Source organism: Pseudorca crassidens, chromosome 10 (genome assembly GCF_039906515.1).
Source record: "Pseudorca crassidens isolate mPseCra1 chromosome 10, mPseCra1.hap1, whole genome shotgun sequence".
In the NCBI taxonomy this organism is placed as follows: domain Eukaryota; kingdom Metazoa; phylum Chordata; class Mammalia; order Artiodactyla; family Delphinidae; genus Pseudorca; species Pseudorca crassidens.
The window spans coordinates 66201138-66225342 of record NC_090305.1 but is presented as its reverse complement, the minus strand read 5'-3'; the positions used below and the strand labels follow the sequence as shown (position 1 = coordinate 66225342).

Below are 24205 nucleotides of genomic sequence, written 5' to 3'. Positions count from 1 at the left end.
GTTGGGGACCCCTGCTCTACTCCTTCCTCTGCGTGATACCAGATTTATCTTCCTGACACACCATTTTGACTGCTTTGTTCCCTTTGCCTTCCCAATAAAGCCCAAGATGCTCTGTCTGAAAATCACCCCCCATCCCAGCCTTCCCACCTCACCCTGCCATCCACACATGTTGGTGCCTTCCCCAGTCACCTTTGTATTGGGCGTACATTGGCTTCGGGTGCCTTCCCCCCAACCCTCTCCCTTTCTAAATCCTGCCCCTCCTTCAGAGACCTACTCAAAAGCCACTTCCTCCCTCAGATTCCAGCTGGAAATGGTCTTTTTCTTCCTGGCCCAGGCGTAGCATCGAGTGTGTCCCTCTTTGCGCTAAAGTTATTGTTTCTGTCTTAAACATCCTCTAATACAGGGAAAGTTTCATGGGGGCAAGGATTGTGTTTGTCTTACACAGTTTTGCATCCTTCACTTAACCTAAGGCAGTGTTTGTGCATCCTGTCTGTATCACCTAATGCACAGTTACTGGATGAACAGTGAGACTGGTGTAAAAGAGGACAGTGTCTGCACATTTCAGGACTCTTGAGAAGTTTCTATGAGCAGGGCCTTTATTCTCTATACTGAAAATACCAAATTGCTCTTCTTCTATCGAGTAGCTCATGGGAACTGTGGTCATTCAGTGTGAATAGGAGATCTGTTCATTATTAAGAATATTCAAAACAGGTGTGACATGCCATTATGGTGCTTGAGAGTACATATGCATAAATTTTTTACAAGTCTTTATCAAGCAAGGAAAGAACTAGGCACATTAAGAGATAATGTAATTGATTTATTGTATTTTGTGAAGTATGTTTCATTTATATCAATAACTGGCTGAAGTTAAGGTTTAAGATATGAAAAGCTTTACCTGTGTGTAGCTGCACATAGTAACTGTGTAACATTCAGGTGCATTAAAATATATGTAACTCTTGAAAGAATCAAGCAAAGCTCTACTTCTCAGGTTTGACAATAAGTCACTGCCCAGCTGCTGACCTTTGGTAATGCCTCTGGGGTGCATAGATAGACTGCTACCATTGGGTATATATTTTAATGTCTTTAAGAACTTCAGTGTTGCGCTGGAAGTTCAGAGGACTGGTGCAGAGGTTGATGTGTTTGCTTCATCTGCCCCATCCATCTTCTTTAGGCAATGTTCTGCATCTGACCTAAAATACAGCAGAGAGTTCCTGCTCCCCTGTTGACGGGGAGACAGAGCTGGCTCTTTCCAGTTTTTCACTAGGAAGAAATGGGATGAATTTGCCCATGTAGATGGCCACATGCCTGTAGAAAAAGTGGCGGAGGTGCTTTTGGAACCTCTCACCAACGAAGGCGTAGATCACGGGGTTGACACAGCAGTGGGTGTAGGCGATCACCTCCGTCACCAGCATGGCCAGGTCCAGCTGTCTGCTCTGCTCACACTCAGTCTCCAGGTGCACTTGAAAAGTTGAGAGGAGGACAACCAGATTGTAGGGTGTCCAGAAAATAAAGAAGACCACCATGATGACAAAAATGAGCCGGATGGCCTTGTATTTTTTTTTACTGGGGCATCTCAGCAGTGTTTTAATGATTCCTGAGTAGCAGATGGCCATAATGAGCAGAGGCAGAGCGAGACCCAGGATATTCAACCTCAGAGCATGGAAACACTTCCAGGCATTCTCTCCATTCTTTGGGTAAAGAGGACTGCAGAAAGTCTGTTCAAACTCCTCTTGGGACTCATGGAAGATAAATTCAGGGAGGGCTGCTAACCCTGCCAGGACCCAGGTGAAGATGCTTGTGATGATACCAAAAGTGGTCGTCCGGGCTCGAAGGGCAAACACGGCGTGCACGATGGCCAGATACCGGTCTATGGTCAGGAGTATGATGAAGAAGATCTCACTGTACAAGCCCATGTAATAGAGCCCAGAGAGCAACTTACACATATGGTGGCCAAAAACCCACTCATTCCACCCAACATAGTGAATCCAGAACGGCAGAGTGAATAAGAAGAGCAAGTCGGAAATGGCCAGATTGAGCAGGTAGATGTTGGTCATAATCCGGAGCTTGTTGTATTTTGTGAGGATCACCACCACCACTACATTGCCCAGCAGACCAACCGTGAACACCAGGGAATACAGTGGGGGCAGGAACTGAGCCCCCAGCTCCTTGATGTTGCTTTTTTCACATGGCAGTGCCCCCTCATAGTCATAGGGTGTGGTCCCAGCAGCTTCACCCACAGTCTCAGTCCCATCGACTGAGGTCGCCATTTCCCTTGTCTCTGTGATAGAAGAAGGAAAAAGCAACCCCACAATTAGCCATGATCACCCCTTGTGACCCACACCACTTGGTTTATACATTTACTCAATAAAACCACATGGGATAAACAGCCTATACATTCCTCAGCATGTATTTCCAAAGGTATATCAGAGATGCTGTGGGGGGAGATGTCTGGAGTGAAAGATCTACCGTTTTCAAAGTCAGCATGATCCGGGATGGGAAAGGAAACAGAAGAGTTGTGAGTGGTGGTGAAGAGTGGGCGTGTTGCTCTCAGAAAGCATTTGAAGGAAGAAATACAAAACTCGAAGAGACAGGTTGGGTAATGATAACAATAATATTATACTAATTTTATTATTACTGTATCTTTCAAGGTATTTTGCATTTTATGTGTTATATATGACTTTCAAAATCATCTTACCTATTTAAAAACCAAATGCTAATAATAATAATAGTGGTAATAATGATAATAGTGATTATTATCATTAGAAATAACTACCCCCTCTCCATGGCCCCATAACAATGTGCTGTTCATCATAGCTAATGGGGAGATTGAACGTTAAAGAAATTTAATAATTAGCCTAAAATCCTCTAGTAAGTAATTGCAAAAGTTCAAGCTAGATCTTCAGAGTCTATGTCCAGTTCTCTCATCCCTGGATTCAAGTGCAGTGATTTTTAACTTTTTTTTTCTTACATCTTTATTGGAGTATAATTGCTGTACATTGTTGTGTTAGTTTCTACTGTATAACAAAGTGAATCAGCTATACGTATACATATATCCCTATATCCCCTCCCTCTTGCGTCTCCCTTCCACCCTCCTTATCCCACCCCTCTAGGTGGACACAAAGCACCGAGCTGATCTCCCTGTGCTATGTGGCTGCTTCGCACTAGCTATCTGTTTTACATTTGGTAGTGTATATATGTCATTGCCACTCTCTATGACCCAGCAATCCCACTATTGGGCATATACCCCGAGAAAACCATAATTCAAAAAGAGTCATGTACCACAGTGTTCATTGCAGCACTATTTACAATAGCCAGGGCATGGAAGCAACCTAAGTGTCCATTGACAGATGAGTGGATAAAGAAGATGTGTCACATATATACAATGGAATATTACTCAACCATAAAAAGAAACGAAATTGGGTTATTTGTAGTGAGGTGGATGGACCTACAGTCTGTCATACAGAGTAAATTAAGTCAGAAAGAGAAAAACAAATACCGTATGCTAACACGTATATATGGAATCTTAAAAAAAAAAAAAAGGTCCGAAGAACCTAGGGACAGGATAGGAATAAAGATGCAGACGTAGAGAGTGGACTTGAGGACATGGGGAGGGGGAAGGGTAAGCTGGGATGATCTTTAACTTTTGAAGACTTAGCTATTATAATAGTTACTAACTATTGTAATAATTATAAGCAGCATTCCCTTTTCCTGTTCGTGACAGTGCTGACTAAGCCAGTCATGTGCCAAGAGCAAACCCCTTAGAGCTTCTCCTTCATAAAGGAGCTGAGCATAGGCCAGTGGGACTTCATATTAGATTTGATATTTTTTAGAGCAGGATCCCTAGGGCCAGTGCCTGCTTTTCTTAAGATTACAGACTTGGCTGGAGAAGAAGGAAAAACAGACAAGGGAGGAGTCCATGAAGGGCAGTTAATCCCTGCACTGCCTCCTCAGAAGGAGTCCTACTGACTTTCTCCTTTCTGTGAAGGCACACATGTGAGGTCATGAATGTATGTCAGCAGGCATTTCTCAAGGCAAGTCTTCAAACTGCAATAATTGGAGCCAATGGCAAGGATTGTCTTTGCTTCTTAAGAGAATAGTGGGACCCCAGAGGTCAGCACCTGTCAGGGTTCTGTGTAGTCCATGTGAGAGTGGAGAGGGGAGACACAGGAGCTGTTCCTGGCTGTTCTGCTCGCCAGCGATAGGACTTAGACAGGCCTTTACCTCTGAGCCTTGTTTACGTATCTCTAAAATAAGGATCATGGTAGCACCGAAGGTTGTGGTGAGCATCAAATCAGACAGTCTACATGAGATAACATTTTAAATGAGAAAAAACCTGTAAAATTGGTAGGAAGCAGAAGTGAAAGAAAGGCAATGAGAAGCAATTTCATATGAAATCAGGAAAAAGTAGGGACTTTTGGATAGAACTTGATCTATTTTCATAGCTCTGTCCTGGTACATCATCTACTGATAAGTGACACCTTCAGGCTTTTGAGGTGAAAAATGGAATTGAGGAATAACTGATTTGTATGATCTTATCAGCATTCTTATTCCTAATGGCAAAATCCACAGCAGCTGAGAAAAAATACCTGTCACTTTGTCTGTTATGCATTTTCAACATGAGTGTCTCTCTAAATCTTAATGTCTAAAGCAAGAAAGGAACAGGGCCTCTACTCACCATTAATTATTTGTATATTCTTTCCTTTTCTCCCAGACTGATCTAAAAACATGTCAGACTTTTAAAAAAATTTCACTGAAGTTTTGTTCAACTTGAGGATCGTCTTTAATTCATGTGTCACTTCCATAAATCCAACATGATCAGTATAAGATTATAGAATCTTGGTGGGGGGTGGGTGCCTAGACTGCAAAGCACAGGGAAGCAAGCAGGTTCTGTAGAGTCAGAAGCCAAGTCGTTGATTACTAGTTACATGGGGTCAGAGACACAAAAACAGGGTTTTTACCTGTCTGCAGTCCTAATCACAGTCCTTGCAGTTTGGAAAAATGATACAGTAATAGTAAACAACATCAACAGTAAAGAAAGGCGTGCACGCGCGGACACACACACACACACACAGTAAAAACCACCCCAAATCTCACCATGATGAGTTTACCACCAATAACATTTCTCTATGTAGATATGCATATGCGGATACGAAGTTTTACAAAAATTGACATCATACTCCTTTAGCTGGTTCACTAAAATTGCTCACAATACAACTCAACCGTGCACTGTAAATGAAGTTTCTTTAGTCTCCAAAACTATTTGGATCTCTGTTACTAGCTTCCCACCTGCTGGGTAGCAGGAAAAAGTATTCACAAATTTTAGTCCTAAGTGGTTTAAATTTAGTCTGATCCATCCATTGATTTGAATGATGACTAGGTTTTACTCATCCTGTGTTGCCAGCTTATAATTTCAGTCCGTTGTCTTCTCTCATTGGTTCTTTCTAAGATGGCAGTGGAGATATGGGGGAAGGGCCAGCATGACTTGATGCGTGGGTGGAGGGAGAAAGGGGTACCCTAGTCTCCTGTTGGTTCTTGATTTACGTGGCTTGTGTCTGCTGAGGCGGATCAACCTAGTCCCAACCCTGAGCCTTGTGCTGGCATCTGCTGCAATGGTTTGTAGCTAATGGCTTCAGGATCGATTCATTCTCAGTCCTCCCCAGGCACAGTGACCTCTCCCAGGTGATGGAGTGTTCCCTCGGCTCTGGCTGGAATGGAGAAGCACATCTCCATCAGGTTTCTGGCCCAGGCTATGCTCTTTCTTCTGAACTGGCAGGCGCCCAGGCAGACATGCTCCTCCTTGACTCCATGTCCATGCCATGTACAAACCAAGGGACACGCAAGACTGCAAACCAGATCTTTTTTCTGCCTGACCACCAGCTTAACTGCGCTAACCACCCCATGTGGGTAAGGAGGTGCCTTGCAGAGAGACATCCTTTGGGGTTACCTCCAATTTATCAAACAGCCCTCCACACCCCCCAACTCTGGTCAAAGCCTGGATGGGAGAGATAGGGATACACAGATGTGACTGCTTCCTTCCATAGTCTCTTTTCTCACAATTCCTGGACTCAGAAGGAGAGGAGCCCTCTCCCTGCCATTCTTTTCTGGCCAGGTCCAACTAAATATATATGCAACCTTCGTTTATACTGTGGTAAATGGTATGAGGTAATGGATACCTCATAATTTCACATTCACCAGTGTAAAATTTTAATGAGTGTTGCAAAACTGAATTGAACAGAAATATTTAGAATTGGAGACCCTTCTTTAGAAAATATATTTGTTTGAAATGCCATTTTAATTATCAAAAAAAAATGTAATGATGATACTCAATGCTAGTGAGTTTGCAGTGAACCTTATTCATTGCTGGAGCGCTTATTCATTGATGATGCAATGTAACTTGTTTTAATAAATTTTATATATAACAGGAACCATCAAGATACACATGGCTTTGATCCAGTAGTTCTAATCCTGGGAATTTACCCTAAGGGGAAAAGGTCCAAGACATAATGTGCACAAAGGTGTTCACTGTGGCATTGTTTTTGTAGTAGAAAAACAAGAAATGGGAACGATCTAAATGTTTGACACATGAAGGATATTTTGAATAAATTGTAGTCCATTTACACAATAGATTATTATGTAGTCATTAAAACTAGTTTTGGATACCAGATAGAATCACAGACAAATGTTTATAAAAATGAAGAGAATGTAAAGTGTGTAAAGGAAGATTGCAACAGCATGAAATTATATGTACATGTAAAAGGCAACAGGCAGAGAATCAAAATAGCTGTGGGGCGTAGGTGGATTATCATTTTCAAAGCTGTAAAATTTTAAAATTTTCTATATTCCCTTATCAATTAAACTGTCGTTGAAAGCTAGTGTTTTTAGGCAGGGACTGCTGGAAGATTTGGCAGACACATTTTCTAAAGGTAATTGTGTTGAAAACCCAGGCAAATTAAAAGATGAAGGGTTTCCTCATCAGAACTTGAAACCACAAACTGAGATCTAAGAAACTTGAAGAAGAGGGCACACTAGGTAAAGCATTTGAATTTTGTTCTGAAATTTGGAGATCTTAGTAGCCAGGTTCTCCCCCTTGATCTTGGGTGGAGCTGACATACAACCCCCAGACTGGGGTAGGGGAGGTGTCTTTTAGGGTCTTGAGACCTGCTTTGGCTGGGGCTCAGCGGGCCTCCACGGGAAGAGTGAGAAGGCCTTTCGGATGACCACAGCAGGCACCTTCGTGTGGACAGGTGGGCCGTGAGGACACCAGCTCCCAGGATGCCTCCAAATTATTCAGTGTGTGATACTCTCATGCCCACATTTTCTCTTCTTCCCACTCCACGATTCTTAGCGCTTTTGGCAAATTCTGAACTTGGAGGATATTCACAGGGCCCCTGCTCTTCTCTTGCTGGGCCAGCCTTTCAGCCTGTATAGCTGGACACTGTGCTTAAACATCCAGAGTGCACATCAGAAGGCCACCCCCCAGGGTTTACAGTAATTCAAACCTTCCTGTCTTTGAAGACGTGGAGACCATTTCTCTGGACCCTCCCCAAATGCAAGCCAGAGCCCCTCCTAATGAGAATCCACTCAAAGAATCTTATTAAACTCTAAAGACACGCCAAATCAAGCCAGTGCACTGGGCCTCCAGCTCCTTGGTCCTGAGCCCCAGCCAGTACAGTGCCTCTGACTGAAAGAAATATGTATTTCTCAGCATGGATCAAATAATGCATGATATCGTCAGAAGCTTTCTTTGTATGATGTAGTTTTTTTCCCCTTATTGTCAGCAACCACCTGGGAAGGAAAAAATACTGAGAAGAAAATGGCCTCTGAGTTCAGGAAGTTTACGTTCTTTACACATAACCAATGTGAGACAATAGTGAGTAATAACTGTGCCTTCCTTAGGCCAGCACTTTATACAGGCTTGTTTGTCTTCACAGCTTTGCAAGGTAGGTTTTTATATACCCATTTTATAGATGAGCAAACAGAGGCTTGGCAAGGCTCAGTCACTATTCCGTTGATGCACGGCAGGGCTGGGACTCTGTGTCTCCAAAGACCACACTGCTATAGCCTTAGGGTTCCATTTAGTAAGGGCCTCCACACCCCAAGATTACATAGATGTTTATATATATTCTAGTATCTTTATGGTTCCGTTTTTATACACGCAGATCACTAATATGTTTTAGTTTGGTTTGATACATGGCGTGAAGTGCATTTCTATTTTATTTCTCTCTGAATGGTTGACCAATTTAAAGACACCATATGTTGAGTAACTACCTTCTCTCTCCTCCTTGGGCTGGAAACATCACCTTTGCCATATGTTCCCTCAAGTTCCTGATTCTGCTTGTGTACTTTACATTCCATTGATTTCTGTGCCAGAAACACTCTTTTAATTACTGTAGATTTATTAGATCATTTATATAGATTATCCGATTATACAACTGCCTTTCATTATTCATTTTGCAGTATGTCTTATCTGTTAGAGCCATTTGTCCTATTAGATAAACTTTTGGATCACTTGGTCAGTTACTTACAGAAACATAATTTTGAGTGGTATTTTGTTACATTTGTAAATAAGTTTAGGAAGAATTGATAAGTTTACATATCAAACGTTTATATCTGGGAACATGCTATGTCTGCTTACCATGGAGCTTTAAGTTATTGGTCTTGCACATTTCTTTTTAAATTTTTATCTGCCTTTATATTTCTGAGGTTACTGTGAATGATATATTTTTCCCTAGCAAATTTTCTAACCAATCGTTAGTAGTGTAAAAAAAATTATTTTACATGTTTTAAGCTGATTACCTTACTGATTTTTAAAAATAAATTCCTTTAGGACTCCTAGATAGATAATCATATATCTGTGACACAGTGATAAGATTATATCCTCCTTTCTGTTATTTCTTATTTGTTTCTCTCACCTTATTGCTTTGGCTGGAACTTCCACAGTGATGTTAAGTAATAGTGGTGCTAGTACGTTTGTCTGGTTCCTGATTATAATTGGACATCCTACCCCCCAACCTTTCAAAGTCCCCAAAGTACAAGAAAGATACTATTAATTTGAAATCCGTTTTATTCTAAAACTTTGCTAAAGTGGAAAACTGTCATGCCTATGATGAAGAGTGCTGATCCTTGACAGTAGCGGGAGTTTGGTTAAAACCAGACATGTCTGATAGAAGGCCACATGCTGAATGATATCCCCGTTTAGTAACGTCACTAATCGTGTGTGTGTGTGTGTGTGTGTGTGTGTGTGTGTGTGTGTGTGTGTGTGTGTAAGTGCTTCGTCTCTTTGAGGGGGATCCGCCTCTCAGGTGAACTTGATAGATCATCTAAAGAATATAGAGAAGAGAGCAGGTGTGAAGTCAGTGCTTACCATCCTGAAACTGCCTGTCCATCTGGAAGAGCCCTGCCTACAGGTGACTCCTGGTGGGGATCACTCCTGCAGGACCACCTGCTGTTAAGATCAGGTTCCATGCCTAAGGCCCTAGATACTTCTGGTTTCATGGGTATTTGGTGCCAAGGAATCATAGTTGTAAGATTTTCTTGCTTATATATCCTTGGTCCTCCTCAGTCTAGGATAATTATTCAATTCCTGAGTCTGAAGAGATGACTGTGTGACCTAGAGCAAGTAGGTTAACCTCTCTGTGCTTCAGAATCTTTATGTGTAACCTGGTGATAAGAAGAGTTACTGCCTCATGGGGTTCTCCAGTCATTCATTCAGCAAATACTTAGTAGCACCTATGATATGCCAGGCACTATTCCAGGGACACAGGCATATCAGTGAACAGAATAGACAAAACTCTCTGACCTCATGAAGCTTATATTCTAGTTGGGGAATAATATATAACTAAAATCTACAGTGTCTCAGATGGTCATGAGTGCTACAGAGAAAGATAAAGTAGGAGATGAGGAAAGGCAGTAGGATGGGGTTGAAGAGGTGCAGTTTAAATTGGAGGGGGTCAACAAGGAGCTCGTGAGATGACATTTGAGAAAAGTCTTGAGGAAGGTGAGGGAGTGAGGTTATAGAAAACACAGTGATTGGTATCCAGTAATGTTTTAACAAGACATTTCAGCCTTCGTTAAAATCTTTAGTTACAGTAAATGAGGATTTTGAATTTCCACAAATGGTTTTGGATCTCAAGCAAATTAAATAACCTAATGGGAACCCAAGATTATATTAATCCATTTACCGACTGACATTCCAATGAAGAATCATCGAGGTTAGATTATCTTTCACAAAGATGACAGGAATAGATAGGCAGGTAGGTAGGTAGGTAGATAGATGATACACTGCACCCTCCCAAATTTTTTGAATCTGTTTACTGTCTCTGAGTTACATCCCTCCAACCTCCTTAAGCTGAAGTGAGAAGAAAAGAGGAAATTTAGGGGTTGAACTAAGAGTATCCTCAGTTGCAGGCTCTTTAGAAGCCAACCCCAAGAGCTAATTCAGTCTTCGTCTATGTTAACAGATCATCCAGAACAAAGGAAATCTACCCATCTGATTCTCCATGTTCCTCTCTACCCAGCTAGCCCTTCATTTATTCATCCAATTACCTATCCATCTAGCTCCTCAAATTGCTTCCCACTTACACAGTTTGAAACCAGCCCCCCTTCCCTTGTACTTCTTTCCACAGCAAACCTGGGATAGTCAGAAAAAATAATGATCTGGTACAGCACTATCCAATAGAACTTTTCTGCAGTGATGGAATGTTCTGTATCTGTGCTGTTCAGTAAAGCACCTACAAGCCACATGGCTATTGAGCACTTGGAATGTGGCTACTGCTGCTGAAGAACTGAGCTTTTCATGTTATTTAATTAAGTTCAGTTGGAATAGCCACATGTGGCAAGTAGCCACCATATTGGACAGTGCAGGACTAGTGCCCCGTACAATGCCTGACAAGTAATAGCTGCTTAATAAATGCTTCTTAAATGAATACAAGGATGGAGCAGAATAATTTTACCTTGCTTTTCACTTTTCAGACTATACATTTGAAATATTAGGTTCTGTCCCAGGTACCACATTTTAAGAGGGAGCATAGGATCAACCTGGAGCATAGGACAGGCTAGGATGATAAAGGTCCAGAAACATCAGCTGTAGTTGGCAGAACTTGAATGTTCTGTATGAAAAAAGTCTTCAGATTTATTTTAGTTTCTTTTCTTTTCCTTTTTATCCCAATATTTATACATCTTTGATCTGGACCAAAGTTTTCTAATCTTTTTTTGTTAAAAAATTGGATTAGGCGATGTTTTGGATTCCTTTGAGAAGGGAAAGCCTGTAATGGAATAGCTTTTCCTGTAGAGGAGGGAGTAGACTCTCCAGAGAACAGGAATTTGATGGTATTGGAAGAAACTACATTCAGTCACATATGGGGAAGAACTGGCTGAGAACCAAGTTGTGCAGGAACAGAATGGGCTGTCTTGTGAGCCAGTAAACTCCCTCCCTAGAAATACACAGGAACCCCTCAAGGTTGAAATCCTGAATAAATGCAGTCTTCTTCCCAGCAGCAGACATCTCCCAGCCTTTATGTTTTAGAGCAGCACATGGACTTGCACGGCTGCCACTCATATTATTAGTTACTAGAGCAAAGTTTACACGCTATTCTTGGAGTGTAGTCAGTTAAGTAACTTGGTTTCATCCACCTGCCAAGTGACTTTGGATATTTTTACCAACTTCCTTGTTCAAAGATTAGATTTACACTTTATATTCCAGTAGCGGGTGTTTCCAATGTGGCTGATTTTTAGTGTTTGTATACAGGCTGATATGTTACTTAGTTGAAAGAGATGATCATGAAGAAGTGTTTTATGGGGAAATTACGCCTATGCAGTCAAAATAACATGGTTGGGATGTTCAGCATACTGGAGGGTTAGCTTCCTGGCCCCTGGTATTTCCACCTCCACCTGTGCCTTGGAGAGAGAACCACTGCCTCTTTTCTAGGCCCCATGTTTGTTACAGTTGATATCACACTTGTATGCCCTTTTGTATTCTGAGACTTAAAATTTTATACCCTGCACCTAGTTCCATGTGGTTAAAAATTATTTGAAAATATAATTTGTAACAACTGCAACATATTGTATATTTATGGTTATTTAATCATTGTCTTACTGTTGTGTGATTAAGTTGTTTCCAATTTGCACCTTTACAAATAATGCTGCAGTAAACATCTTTGTCTGTATTTTTATTATTTCCTTAAAGTAGATTTCCCAAAGCACAGTTTCTACTGCTAGTCATATTGCTAAGACTCTTGATGCATTTTGCCAAATTGCTTCCAGAAGGTGTGTAACAATATATATACTAGTAGGTGATGGTGCCAGTCTCAGCAAGCATCCATCAATACGGAGATCTAAGAGAAAAAAATTCCTCAGCCAATTTTACAGGCAACAAGGATGTCATTAATTATGTAACTAACACTTATTTAATTACTGAGGGTTGTTTTCTTTCTTTCTTTCTTTCTTTTTTTGTGGTACGCAGACCTCTCACTGTTGTGGCCTCTCCCGCTGCGGAGCACAGTCTCCAGATGCACAGCCTCAGTGGCCATGGCTCACGGGCCCAGCCGCTCTGCGGCATGTGGGATCTTCCCGGACTGGGGCACGAACCCACGTCCCCTGCATCAGCAGGCGGACTCTCAACCACTGCACCACCAGGGAAGCCCCGAGGGTTTTTTTTTTTTTAGCTGTAATTATTAATCATTTGTATTTCCTTTTCTGCGAATTATCTGTTTGTGCCCTTTACCCATTTTATTCTGCTGGGTATATCTGCTTTTTTCTTATTAAGTCATGCAGTTATTCCTCTAGGAGAAATAACTCCACCTGCATAGTTCATGGTAATCATCATCATTTTCTGAAAAGAGCTTCAGATACACTCCAACTCCTATCACTTCCATGTACCAAAGACCCCGTAAGCCCACCGCCTCCCCTCAAAACGCTTGTTGCACAACAGTGAACTTTCATCCCCAACCAATTGAAGGTTTCCCAGAAGATTAGGAAGGCTTTCTCTTCCTGCCCTCTAATATAGATCCAGGAAAAGCAAACAGTCAACTTTGTAGATCCAGATAAAAAGACACCAAGCCAGCCGAACAACTGATCCATCTAATAGCCAGACTTAGAGTGGATTTTCAATGAAAAATTGAAATATATATGTATATATACAGATATAATATATAAAAGTATGTACACACATATGTCAATTATACTTTCACTGAATGTTTCTTACAAATCAATATCAATAACACAAAGCTACTAAGTATAACCCTTTTGGAGTGGTCATCCTCTCAATAGTTGAGAATTTATGAAAGCCCAGGGAAGGCAGCATGGACACAGCCTTGGGCATGTTGACCGAAGAGGATAAAAGGCCAAGTTTGGATGAGTGGAAGAGGCAAACACATCATGATACGGGTGAGAGAAAAGCAGAATGGGAGAAAGCAAGATGAAAATGGACATATTTCACAATCTGCTCTCCCACTTTGGTCCCAAACTATCTACTGCATTGCAGTAGGCCTCCCTCTCTACCTCCTCCATCCAAGAGTACTCCTGGGAGGAATTGCTTCTGCCTGGCTACACCCCTTGCTCCATCTCCTTTCTCCTAGGAACCTGATGATCTACCTGGGAACCTCTCCTGAATAAACAACTTCTGTTGCATTTAATAAGTTCTCGCCCAGATGAGAACAAAAAGAAGACAGTGGTACCTGCCAATTTAGCAAAGTCCTTTATGCGTCCAGTGATAGCTTAGGTCTTGCTACTCATGAAACGGAGATACCATCCGATACCACCAGCGACATTAGTAAGGTAGGAAGGAACACAGCTTCCTGTTTCAAACGGGCTTAGTTTCTACGGTTTTGCAAATTTTTAAAAAGATAATCGAGCTTAAGAGCAGTTCTTCTTTTCTATGGTTGAGATCACACACTAAGCACTCAGTTGAGTAATCCTTGAGATGAACGCCATTGATGTTTAGCAGCTATTTTAGGGGTTCTGCCTTCCCTTGGAATTGCTCATTGTTTTGGAAGGGGGGATAATTCTTGAATAAGCAGGGCTTTGACCTTTGAGGAGACAGGATAAAAAACGAAATCGGGATTTCCTTCTAAAGAAAGACTGATGGCTAGGGGATAACCTAATTATTCTGCGGAGCTCAATGGGAGACTTCGATGAGGTGAGTTGTAGTATGGGTTTACACACCCAAGAAGACTTGAGCTTGAGTTTCAGTTGGGGCGCCCACATGCCCACAGCATGACCTTGGGTTAATCATTTAATCCTGCTGGACCTCAGCTTTCTCATCTGTCAACTGGGAATAATAATAACTACATCATAGGGTTGCCATGGACCCAACTAAGATAAATATGTAAAAAGTCTTTGTGGACTATCCATGGCTAAGCAACCGTAACGGGTGGGTAGAACGCCACTGTTACAGAAGCCTCATAGGGCAGAGCCATGTGCCTGCTCTATGTGCTGATGTGTCCACAAGACCTAGGATGGTCCTGGGCACAGACCAGTGTTCACCCGATATTTGTGGGGAGAGGTCTGACCATGGATGGTGTGATCTGTGATACACTGGCTAAGTGGACAAGACAATGAAATTCACCAAGTATTTATCAAGCATCTGCTGTGTATGCAGGACTGTGCTATATGCTTCAAATGATAAAGAAAAGATAGGAAAAAAAAGACAAAGACTCTGCTGGGAGGGCTCACGGGCATACCGGGGGCCCCAGTTTGAAGGAGCTTGACAGCCCGCATTCAACCTCAGGTGGTCAGTAGAACCCCCGTCAGAGAAGAGTTAGGAGGACTGCAAGCTTCTGTTCTGAATAAGAGAAAGAAAACAAGAAGTCTTCCGTTGCTTTCTGTTATTATAGGGTTGGCCTTTCCCATGGGCCAATTCTCCAAGAATCACGATCACATAGGATTCTTGTTAGAAATGTGACTTAGGAGCCTGTGTGGACTCTGGAAGGGCCCTGGTGACCCTGGGAGATCTTGGTCAGATTCGTCATGCATGTCAGGGGTTTCTCCTGGGCTTTTTTTTTTTTTTTTTTGGTATCAAGAGCATTCAGTCTGCCAGGTTGTAGCCCCATATCAACTGTCCATTGGTTAAATGAACTCATCGGTCTTTCAAGTTTCTTATGATCCAAGCATCAGCATGGGGGCTGGCACCAAGTCTGACACCTGTGCCCTCCACTCAGGGACCATCATGTTATCTAATACGGCATTTCCAACAGAGGGTGTGGTGTGGGAGCTCACAGGTTTGCACAGGAAGCATATCCTCTCAGACACTGTGTGGAAGCACTCATAGAGATTCATAGGATGCTAAAGTCTCTGAGAAATCCACAGTGAGGAACAGGTTTAAACATGGTTAACCTTGCATTCCTCAAACGTTTTTTAAGGTAGAAAAACATTTTCTTTCTCAAATAACACCTATTATCATCCCTCAAGACTAAGGTTGGGTAGGAGAACTCTGTGAGGTGCTCGTCTGATGACTGCTCATCACATGGGCACAGCAGAGTACAGTTGCCAACTGCCTTTCTGGCCTATCCTCTCATTTTGACAAGGGTCCCCATAGCAGCCCCACGAGGCTGATAGGGATGCTGTTGATACCCCATGTGGTAGATGAGGAAACTGAGATTCAACAAGGTACTTGGCAAACACCACAGAGAGGCTGAAAGGCAGAGCTGGGCTCTACCCCAGAGTTTAGACTGTTCACTGGTGGTCATTTTTCCTGCACTGTAGCACCATCTGAAGGACTGGTGCCTTCAGCTGAAGATGAGGATGGCAAAAGGTAAAGGCAGAACCCAAAGGGGTTTCCCCGAGGTCCAGAGTGGCTTGTTCTGTCTGGATAGGCAGGAGATATTTGATGCTTCTTTCAGGCTGCTCAAGGCATTCAACTCACAGGTTCCCAAGGTACACAGGAAAACCTGACACCAAACACTGATACCTCTGATCTTTCAGATTCTCAGTGCACATAAGAAACATTTTTCAGGAAAAACCACCAAATGACAACAACAACAACAACAAACCAGACAGAAGACAGCTTAGGAATATGGGAGCATCTGAGGGGAAAACAAACAGACAAGCAAAAGATGTTCAGAAGCTATGAAGGGGCCAGAAATTTCTTGCGGAAGGCTCAGGTCAACCATGGCCTTGAGCGTGTGAAAGGAAGTGATTGCCAGAGCAGCAGGGAGAAGTACGCGGCTTCCTTTAATTACCCCCATCTTCAACACCAGCTCTTGGGTGCAGGGTCCTGGGGCAGGAAGGTGGACTCCGGCCATTTACCTCCACTTACTAACATGTTCCCAGTGGAGTTAAGGGAAGGATTCATGCAGCCAGCGGCGCCTGCCTCTGGCACTTGGTGGCCCAGTGTATTTCTGAATTCCCTCCATTGACAGCACCCTGCCCTTCTGTGAAGGCCCAACATCAGCAGAAGCGAGCCCCCGTCACAGACTCCTCTGCAAGACAAATTGGAGTGACCACGTGGAAGCTGTGCTATTTGGGGAGGTAGTGGGCGTCTCAAGATCTGAATGGAAGAGCAGAGTCTAGACTCAGTATTGGCCTCCAGCTGCCATCTAGAATTAAACCAGCGATGCAACGAACCACCCACTGGGCGGCCATGAGCATGCACCTGGCACACCTCCAACTGCAGGGTGTGTGACTGACCAAGCCCCGCTGCTGGGCCCTGAAACCAATGCTCTGTTTGCCCCAAGGTCACGCATCCTGTGGCCTGCACCACTCCTGACCCAGCCCGCAAGGAACCGAGCATGCCCACCCCTGGGAGACACGGCCTCCTCTGACGGCCGGCTTTAGCTCGAGGGCTCCCCAGTGGACATGCCAAACTCCCCTTAGTCTACACAACAGGCTGGGAGTCTTCTGCCATCCTTCCTTTGCTCCCTGCTTCACTTGGGGCCTGACAGCACCGCTCATTTTCCCTCACAGGTGCCTCCTCTAATAAAGGTATAAAACCTGCTGGGTGTCTGCTTTTCAGAGATCTGGACTAACGCAACCTGCATATTCAAACTGGCTTCAAAACAGAGCCCAGGTCCCTTTGGGCCATTCCCATGAGAAATTGGGTTGTTGCTGTTGTTGCTCTCACTATTCTGTATGTTTTATTTTGCTCTGTTTCATTCTGTTATGTCAATATTGAAGAAAAAATCTAGTATCAAAATTAGCAGATAAATATAATGATGACGAGAAAAGTGAACAACGATTTAGAAGTGATGTAGAAAATACAGTTTTCTCCCCGAGGTATGGTAGGTACCTCTGCGTGAACAGGGAAAACCTGCATAATATCTGTCAAGTAGAATAAGTGATGTCCTTTCTTCCTTGGTTTCTCAAACTATGAGATGGGCCCTTGGAAATGTAAGAGAGGAGAGAGAGAAAAAGGATAGGTAAACAGACAAGAGAAACTGGGGATATGAGGGATGGGGAGATACTAGATCTTTAAGCTAATCTGTTCCCTTTTCCCAAATGTCAGCCAGAAATGTTTCCACCAAATGAGAAAATTTAATTTCTGCTTTGTTCACAACTAAGTAATATGGTGTTTTGGAGGTTTCTGTAAAGCCCAGTGGCTAGAAGGACACCTAGAAGTGTAACTTGGGGTGGAGAGGACTGGATGGTGTTTTCCTATGGGGTGTTGTTTTGCATCCCACCCCCAAGATTAATCTGGGTACTTTCTAAACATGTCAGGCCTCTGTTTTGACCCGTACAAATTCTGAATGAATCCTAAAATGTGCCAGAGCCTCTGCTCTGGAAAAGCTAAAAGAGCTAGCGTGAGGGTTGGAGGGAAGGTGTGTCAGTCCTGAGCTCCAGACGGCATCAGTGGACGCAGACGGTGACCAGGAGTGGTGGGGTGGGGGCTGCCGTGGATGGCGGGGAAGTTGTGGGGGGGAGGAGAGAAATGATTGTTCAGGGATACAAGCAGTTCTTCCTGAGCACTTGTGTCGCATGTCACACCAGGGATCTGCTGAGGGCTTTACCTGTTTTGTCTCTTTAAACCTCTCGGTGACCCTGTGAGGTAAATGAGTTTGTTTTTACCATTTCTCAGAGGAGGAAGTGAGGCGAGTGGGTTAAGCAACAGCTGCAGGGCCACACAACCAAAAAATGGTGGGGCTCATCCTGGAACCCACATCTGTCTGCTTCCAGCCCCTCCCCCAACCACTGTGTCTGCTCTCCCCCCAGGGGTCTGTGGATGTGGCCCAAGCGGGTGGGCTGCTGCCGTGGGTCAGTTGGTGCTGGCCCTTCATCCCATTCCAGTGGTCCGTGCCCAAGATTCTGCAGATGATTTTCACGTCAGAACACCCTTGCTTTAGTAATTCAGCATTTAGAAAACAGTCTGAAGAAAGCAGGCATATTATACTTCATCATAATAAGAAACGAGTTCTTCTAGGAGGGTGTAATGGATATTGGTGGTGCTCTGCTGGATCCCCTTGAATCCCTTTCCCATTTCTGGCTCTCATTCCCCAGCTTCTGTGCTCTTTTGTTTCCAGCCGCTGCACCTGTGACTCACTGTGGATTGTCCTCAGGCCCCAGGAGGAATCTCTCCTACTGCCTTGTCTTGAAACAGGACACACTGTGAGGCTCATGCCCCAGAGCCCCCCTCAGGATCAGGTGGAGGCCACTGTGGGGAGCTCTGCCTAAGACCACAGTCCTGCTGCTTCCTCCCTCCTTGTCCTGCTCTCTCACCTTGCTGTTGTCTTCTGGGAGCACTCACTGAGTAAATCACTCATACATGAATCCTCACCTCAGGGTCTGGGAACCTGACGCTTGTAAGACAGGTCGTTTAACATAGATGGGAGTTGGTTTTTTTTCAACAACTTATTGAGATATAATTTTTGGACAATAAATTATATCCATTTAATGCCTACAATTTGATGAATTTTGACAGTCGTATACATCTGGGATACAACTCCCATAGTCAAGATACGAATATTTCCATCCCCTCCAAGAGACTCCCTGTGCCCCTTTGAAATCCATCCCTTCCTCCACCCCCCAACTCCAGGCAACCACGTCTTTCCAGTTCTTAAGATCAGTTTCTTTGCAGCCCATTGCGTGAACATTAAGCCAGTGCTATATGTTAGATTTTTGTGTGACACCACTCCAAGGTACCAATTTTTATGTTAGTTTAGAAAATGCTAGCTACTAACACACAAACTCTAAAATGTACAGTGAGGTTTAACACGTAGAAGTGTTTCTTGATCACCTATAGCTAATCAGGATTGTTAATTCGTGGCAGTCTGTCTCCAGTCATTCATTCAGGGACCTAGGCACCTATATACTGTGTCTGCTATCACTAAACTTGGCATTCAAGACCCAGACGTATACAGCTGCATCACCTAAGAGGAAGGGGAAGAGTATGAAGGAATGCTCCTGGAAGGGTCTTATGAGCGAGCTGGTGGAGAAATCACTCACATCATTTCTGTCCACATTCCATCGGCTAGAACTCAGTCATATGACCACACCTAAGTGCAAGAGAGGCTAGAATATAGTCTGTCTGTGTGTCCAGAAATTACTAATGCTCACCGTATGCATGTAGTTACCTGACCAGAAAAGGAAAAGCTCAAAAGAGGAAGATAAAAGACATACTGACATATAATGCCATTATCATCAGTAACAGCAACAACATAACAACGAAATAACACACAATAAGAATAACTGTCATCTTTTGACGAGTTTCATACCAAGTGCTTTATCACATTTATCCTTACGATTCTATAGGTGTGCAATTTCCAGATGAGGATTAAAGTCATGGGAGATTATGTGACCCACCGTGGTTGCCAGATGGCTACCAACTGAATGGCAGAGGATAAATTTGTGCCCAGGTCTTTCTTGACTCCTAAGCTTCTGCGGTTAGCATGAGGCAGAACAAATCAACTACAGGATTTTCCCACTTTGATGAGAGCTGTGAATTATCAGCGGCAGATTTCAACATAACCCGGGACATCAAGAATATCAAGAACCGGGCTTCCCTGGCGGCGCAGTGGTTGAGAGTCCACCTGCCGATGCTGGGGACACGGGTTCGCGCCCTGGTCCGGGAAGGTCCCACATGCCGCGGAGCGGCAGGGCCCGTGAGCCATGGCCGCTGAGCCTGCGCGTCCGGAGCCTGTGCTCCGCAACGGGAGAGGCCACAACAGTAAGAGGCCCACATACTGCACAAAAGAAAAAAAAAAAAAGAAGAATATCAAGAACCTATCATTATTCAGAGATTCTAGAAGGACCAGTGAATAAGCTTCTCACAACTTAGACCTCTGGGCCAATGGCCAACAAGACACCTGCACCACAGATACAAGGGTGGGGTCACACTTAGCCCTATGAGAGCAAGAAAGTTATTCGCTGTTTACCATCCCCCCCGCGTTCTAAGAAGGGTGAATCACAAAGAAAATTCTTAATGAGCTGATGGCAGGGGTGCAGAGAAGAGCCACATGTTTTAATTTGAGAGAGAAGAAAACAATTCTTTAGGTAGGAAAGGAGATAGAGAGAGTGGGATGGGAAGTGGGTGTGACGTGAGATCTGGAAAGAAAGATGAGGCTGGCACCAGGGAGACTGGAATGGCCGCGTGGGGCCAGAAGGGAGAAGGGAAGACACCCAGCAAAGGGGCAGCAGATGAGAAAGGATGTAGGGAAACAAGACAAAGTTCAGCAGGATTTCAGCATGGCTTGCCATGTAATGTGGGGTGTAACCTTCTATCTCAGTTAGGGTTTGGTCGTGAAAAAGGCTTCTGTAGGTATTTTGGCCAGGAGGGGAATTTATATAGGATTCCAGTGCCTTGACGACTAGCAAATGTTTTCAGGTGTTCATGGAACATTCACCAAGATAAACTATATCCAGGACCTCAGAAAGTTTTTAAATTTTAAATTCTACAGAATATGTTCTCAGACCAAAATGCAGTATTAAAAACAGAAAGATAACAAACACTTCTAAACGTGAAAAATTTAAAACACTTCTAAATAATCCACGGGTCAAAGAGGAAGTCTCAAAGGAAATAAAAAAAAAAACTTTGAACTAAGTGAAAACAAAAATACAGCATATCAAGATACGTGGGGTGCAGCTAAGACAGTTCTGAGAGGAAAATATTGCCACATTGAATGCTTGCATTAGAAAAGAAGAACAGACTCAAATCAATAGTCTAAGTTTCTTCCTCTGGAAACCAGAGAAAGGGCAAAATAAACCCAAATGAAGCAGAAAGAAGGAAAAACGAAAATAAGAGCACAGATTAATAAAATTTAAAACAAACAACAGACCAAAGTAATGAAACAAAAAGCTGGTTCTTCAAAAAATCATTAGTGGTGAATGATAAACCTCTAGCAAGACCTGAGAGACAGAGAGGTGACACAAATCAGCAATGTCAGGAATGAAACGGGATATCACTACAGATTCTGCAGCCATTAAAAGAGATAAAATACTGTGAACCACTTTATGCTCATAAATGCAACAATTTAGAAGAAATAGACCAATTTGTTGATTATTAACACAGATAAGACATTGGACAAAATATTTCACCCACTCATGATAAAAAACGCTCAGCAAATTGATAAACAGCATCTACAAGGAGCCTAGAGATGGTATCATACTTAACAATGAAAGATGAATGCTTTCCTCCAAGATCATGAGCAAAGCAAGGATTTCCGTTCAACCACTCCTATCCAACCATAAGTCCTAGCTAGTGCAGTGAGGAAGAAAACAAAATAAAAGGCATACAGATTGGAAAGGAGGGAATAAACTGTCCCTATTTGAGGATGACATTGTTGTCTACAGAGAAGATCCCAAGGGATCCACCCAAAAACTCTTAGAACTAACAAGTTCAGCTAGGTTGCAGGAAAAAACCAGCAAACAAAAATCAATCACATTTTTTTGTATCAGTGAACACTTGGAAACCAAAATTAAAAACAAAATACCATTTACAGTTGCTCCCAAAAGCTTTCAGATTATACCTAGGTATAAATCTAACAAAACATGGGTGAGACTTACATGCTGAAAACTACAAAATGAAACAAATCAAAGAAGACCTAAATAAACGTACTATGTTCATGGGTTGGAAGACTCAACATGTAGTAAAGATGTCCGTTTTTCCCCAGATTGATCTGTTAAGGCAATTTATATCAAAATCCCATCAAGGTTTTTTGTAGATACAGATATGCTTATTATTCTTAACTTTATATGGAAAGTCACAGGACTTGGCGTAGCTAAAACATTTTTGAAGAAAAATAAAGTAGGAGGAATCATTTTATCTGATTTGAGGACTTATTATATAGCTAGAATAATCTAGACAGTATGGTTTTGGCAGAGGGATAGACACATAGATTAATGGAACAAAATAGAGAATTACAGAACTAGACTCACGAATGTATCCAACTGCTTTCTGACAAAGGTGCAGTGCCATTCAACAGAAGAGCAATAGCCTTTTCCACAAATAGTGCTGGAGCAATTAGATGTCCACAGACAGAAAAAAAAAAAAAAAAACCCTCAACCTAAACTTCACATTTATCAACTATACTTCAATAAAAAAATTTAATAAATATCAACTATACTTCAATGAAAAATAAAACTTAAAAAACCACATCTTATACAAAAATTAACTCAAAGTTTATTACAGACTTAATCGTAAAATGTAAAACTATAAAACTTTAGAAGATAACAAAGGAGAAATCTTTGGGATCTAAAATTTGGCGAAGAGTTCTTAGACTTGATGCCAAAAGTGCTATCCACAAAAAGAAGGGATCGATAAATTTGGCTTCATCACAATTAAAAACTCCTCTCTGTGAAAGACCCTGTTAAGCAGGTGAAAATATCAGAGTCTCAGAGAAAATATTTGTAAAGAACATATCCAATAAAATATTTGTATCTAAAATACAAAGCACTCTCAAAATTCAAAAACAAAGAACCAATCTGATTAGAAAATGGGCAAAGATTTTTTTCCAACAAGGTAGAAATTTTAAAAGGACTTATCTCAAATGAATAAAGAAATCTTCAGATGGTTTAAAAACAAAAAGAGAAAAAATGGGCAAAGACATGAACAGATATTTCACTGAAGAAGACATACAGATAGCAACTAAACACAGGAAGACATGTTTAATATCATTGGCTGTTAGGAAAATGCAAATTAAAACTATCATGAGATGTTATTACACACCTTTCAGAATGGCTGAAATAAAAAGTAGTGACAAAACCAAATGCTGGAGAGGATAGGGAGAAACTGGATCACTCCTGCATTGATGTTGGGGATATAAAATGATACAGCCACTCTGGAAAAGAGTATGGTAGTTTCTTATAAAACTAAAACGTGCTTAGAATACAATCCAGCAATCACATTCTTGGGCAATTTATCACAAAATAAAAAATTGTTTTAAGATTTTAAAATTGAAATGTAGCATGCATATGTTAAAATGCCTAAAGTACAGTAATCTTAAAGTTTTTGCATGTATATACACCCGTGTAACCACCATTCAGGACATTTGCCAGAACGCTAGACCATTCCTTAGTGCTTCTTCCCAGTCTGTATTCACAGAGTAATTGTTATTTTGTTTCTATCACTATAGACTAGTTTTGACTGTTCTTGAGCTCAGTATAAATGGAGTTGTACAGTATGTAGTAGTAGTAGATTGTTCTCTTTTTTTTTTTTTTTTTTTTGCGCGTTATGTGGGCCTCTCACTGTCGTGGCCTCTCTCGTTGCAGAGCACAGGCTCCGGACGTGCTGGCTCAGCGGCCATGGCTTATGGGCCTAGCCGCTCCGCGGCATGTGGGATCTTCCCGGACCGGGGCACGAACCCGTGTCCCCTGCATCGGCAGGTGGACTCTCAACCACTGCGCCACCAGGGAAGCCCAGATTGTTCTTTTATATTGTTGTATAGTGCTTTATTACATGAAGATACTATAATTTACCCATTTTATCGTTGATAAAAATTTGGGATTTTCAGTTTGAGACTGTTAATGAGTAAAATTACTAGCTACATTCTTGTGCATATCTTGTGGGTTCACATACACTTCTTTCTCCGGAGTATATACCTTGAAGTAGAATTTTTGGGTCATAGAGAAAGCATGTTTAGCTTTTCATACCACTAAACAGTTTTCTAAGTGGTTGTACCAGTTTATGCTTCCACCAGCAATGTGTAAGAACTCAAGTTGATCCCCATTCTCATCAACCCTTGGTATTGTCTGTTGTTAGAGATTTTTCTTTTACACTTTAGCTTTAGCTCCTCTGGTGGGTATGTGCTGCTCTCTCATTGTGGTTTTAATTTGCATTTCTCAA

General features: G+C 42.3%; 1 protein-coding gene across 1 annotated transcript; it reads right to left on the bottom strand.

The window, feature by feature from the left end:
* Positions 1–1190: 1190 nt before the first annotated feature.
* CCR3 (C-C motif chemokine receptor 3) lies at positions 1191–2276 on the bottom strand. Its single transcript, XM_067755865.1, has one exon. The coding sequence runs from the start codon at positions 2265–2267 to the stop codon at positions 1191–1193; it is 1077 nt and encodes a 358-aa protein (XP_067611966.1). The 5' UTR covers positions 2268–2276.
* Between the last annotated feature and the right edge of the window lie 21929 nt (positions 2277–24205).

Excerpts from the sequence above, each read along its gene's own strand:
- CCR3 (XM_067755865.1), bottom strand. The coding sequence starts at position 2,267 with ATGGCGACCTCAGTCGATGGGACTGAGACTGTGGGTGAAGCTGCTGGG.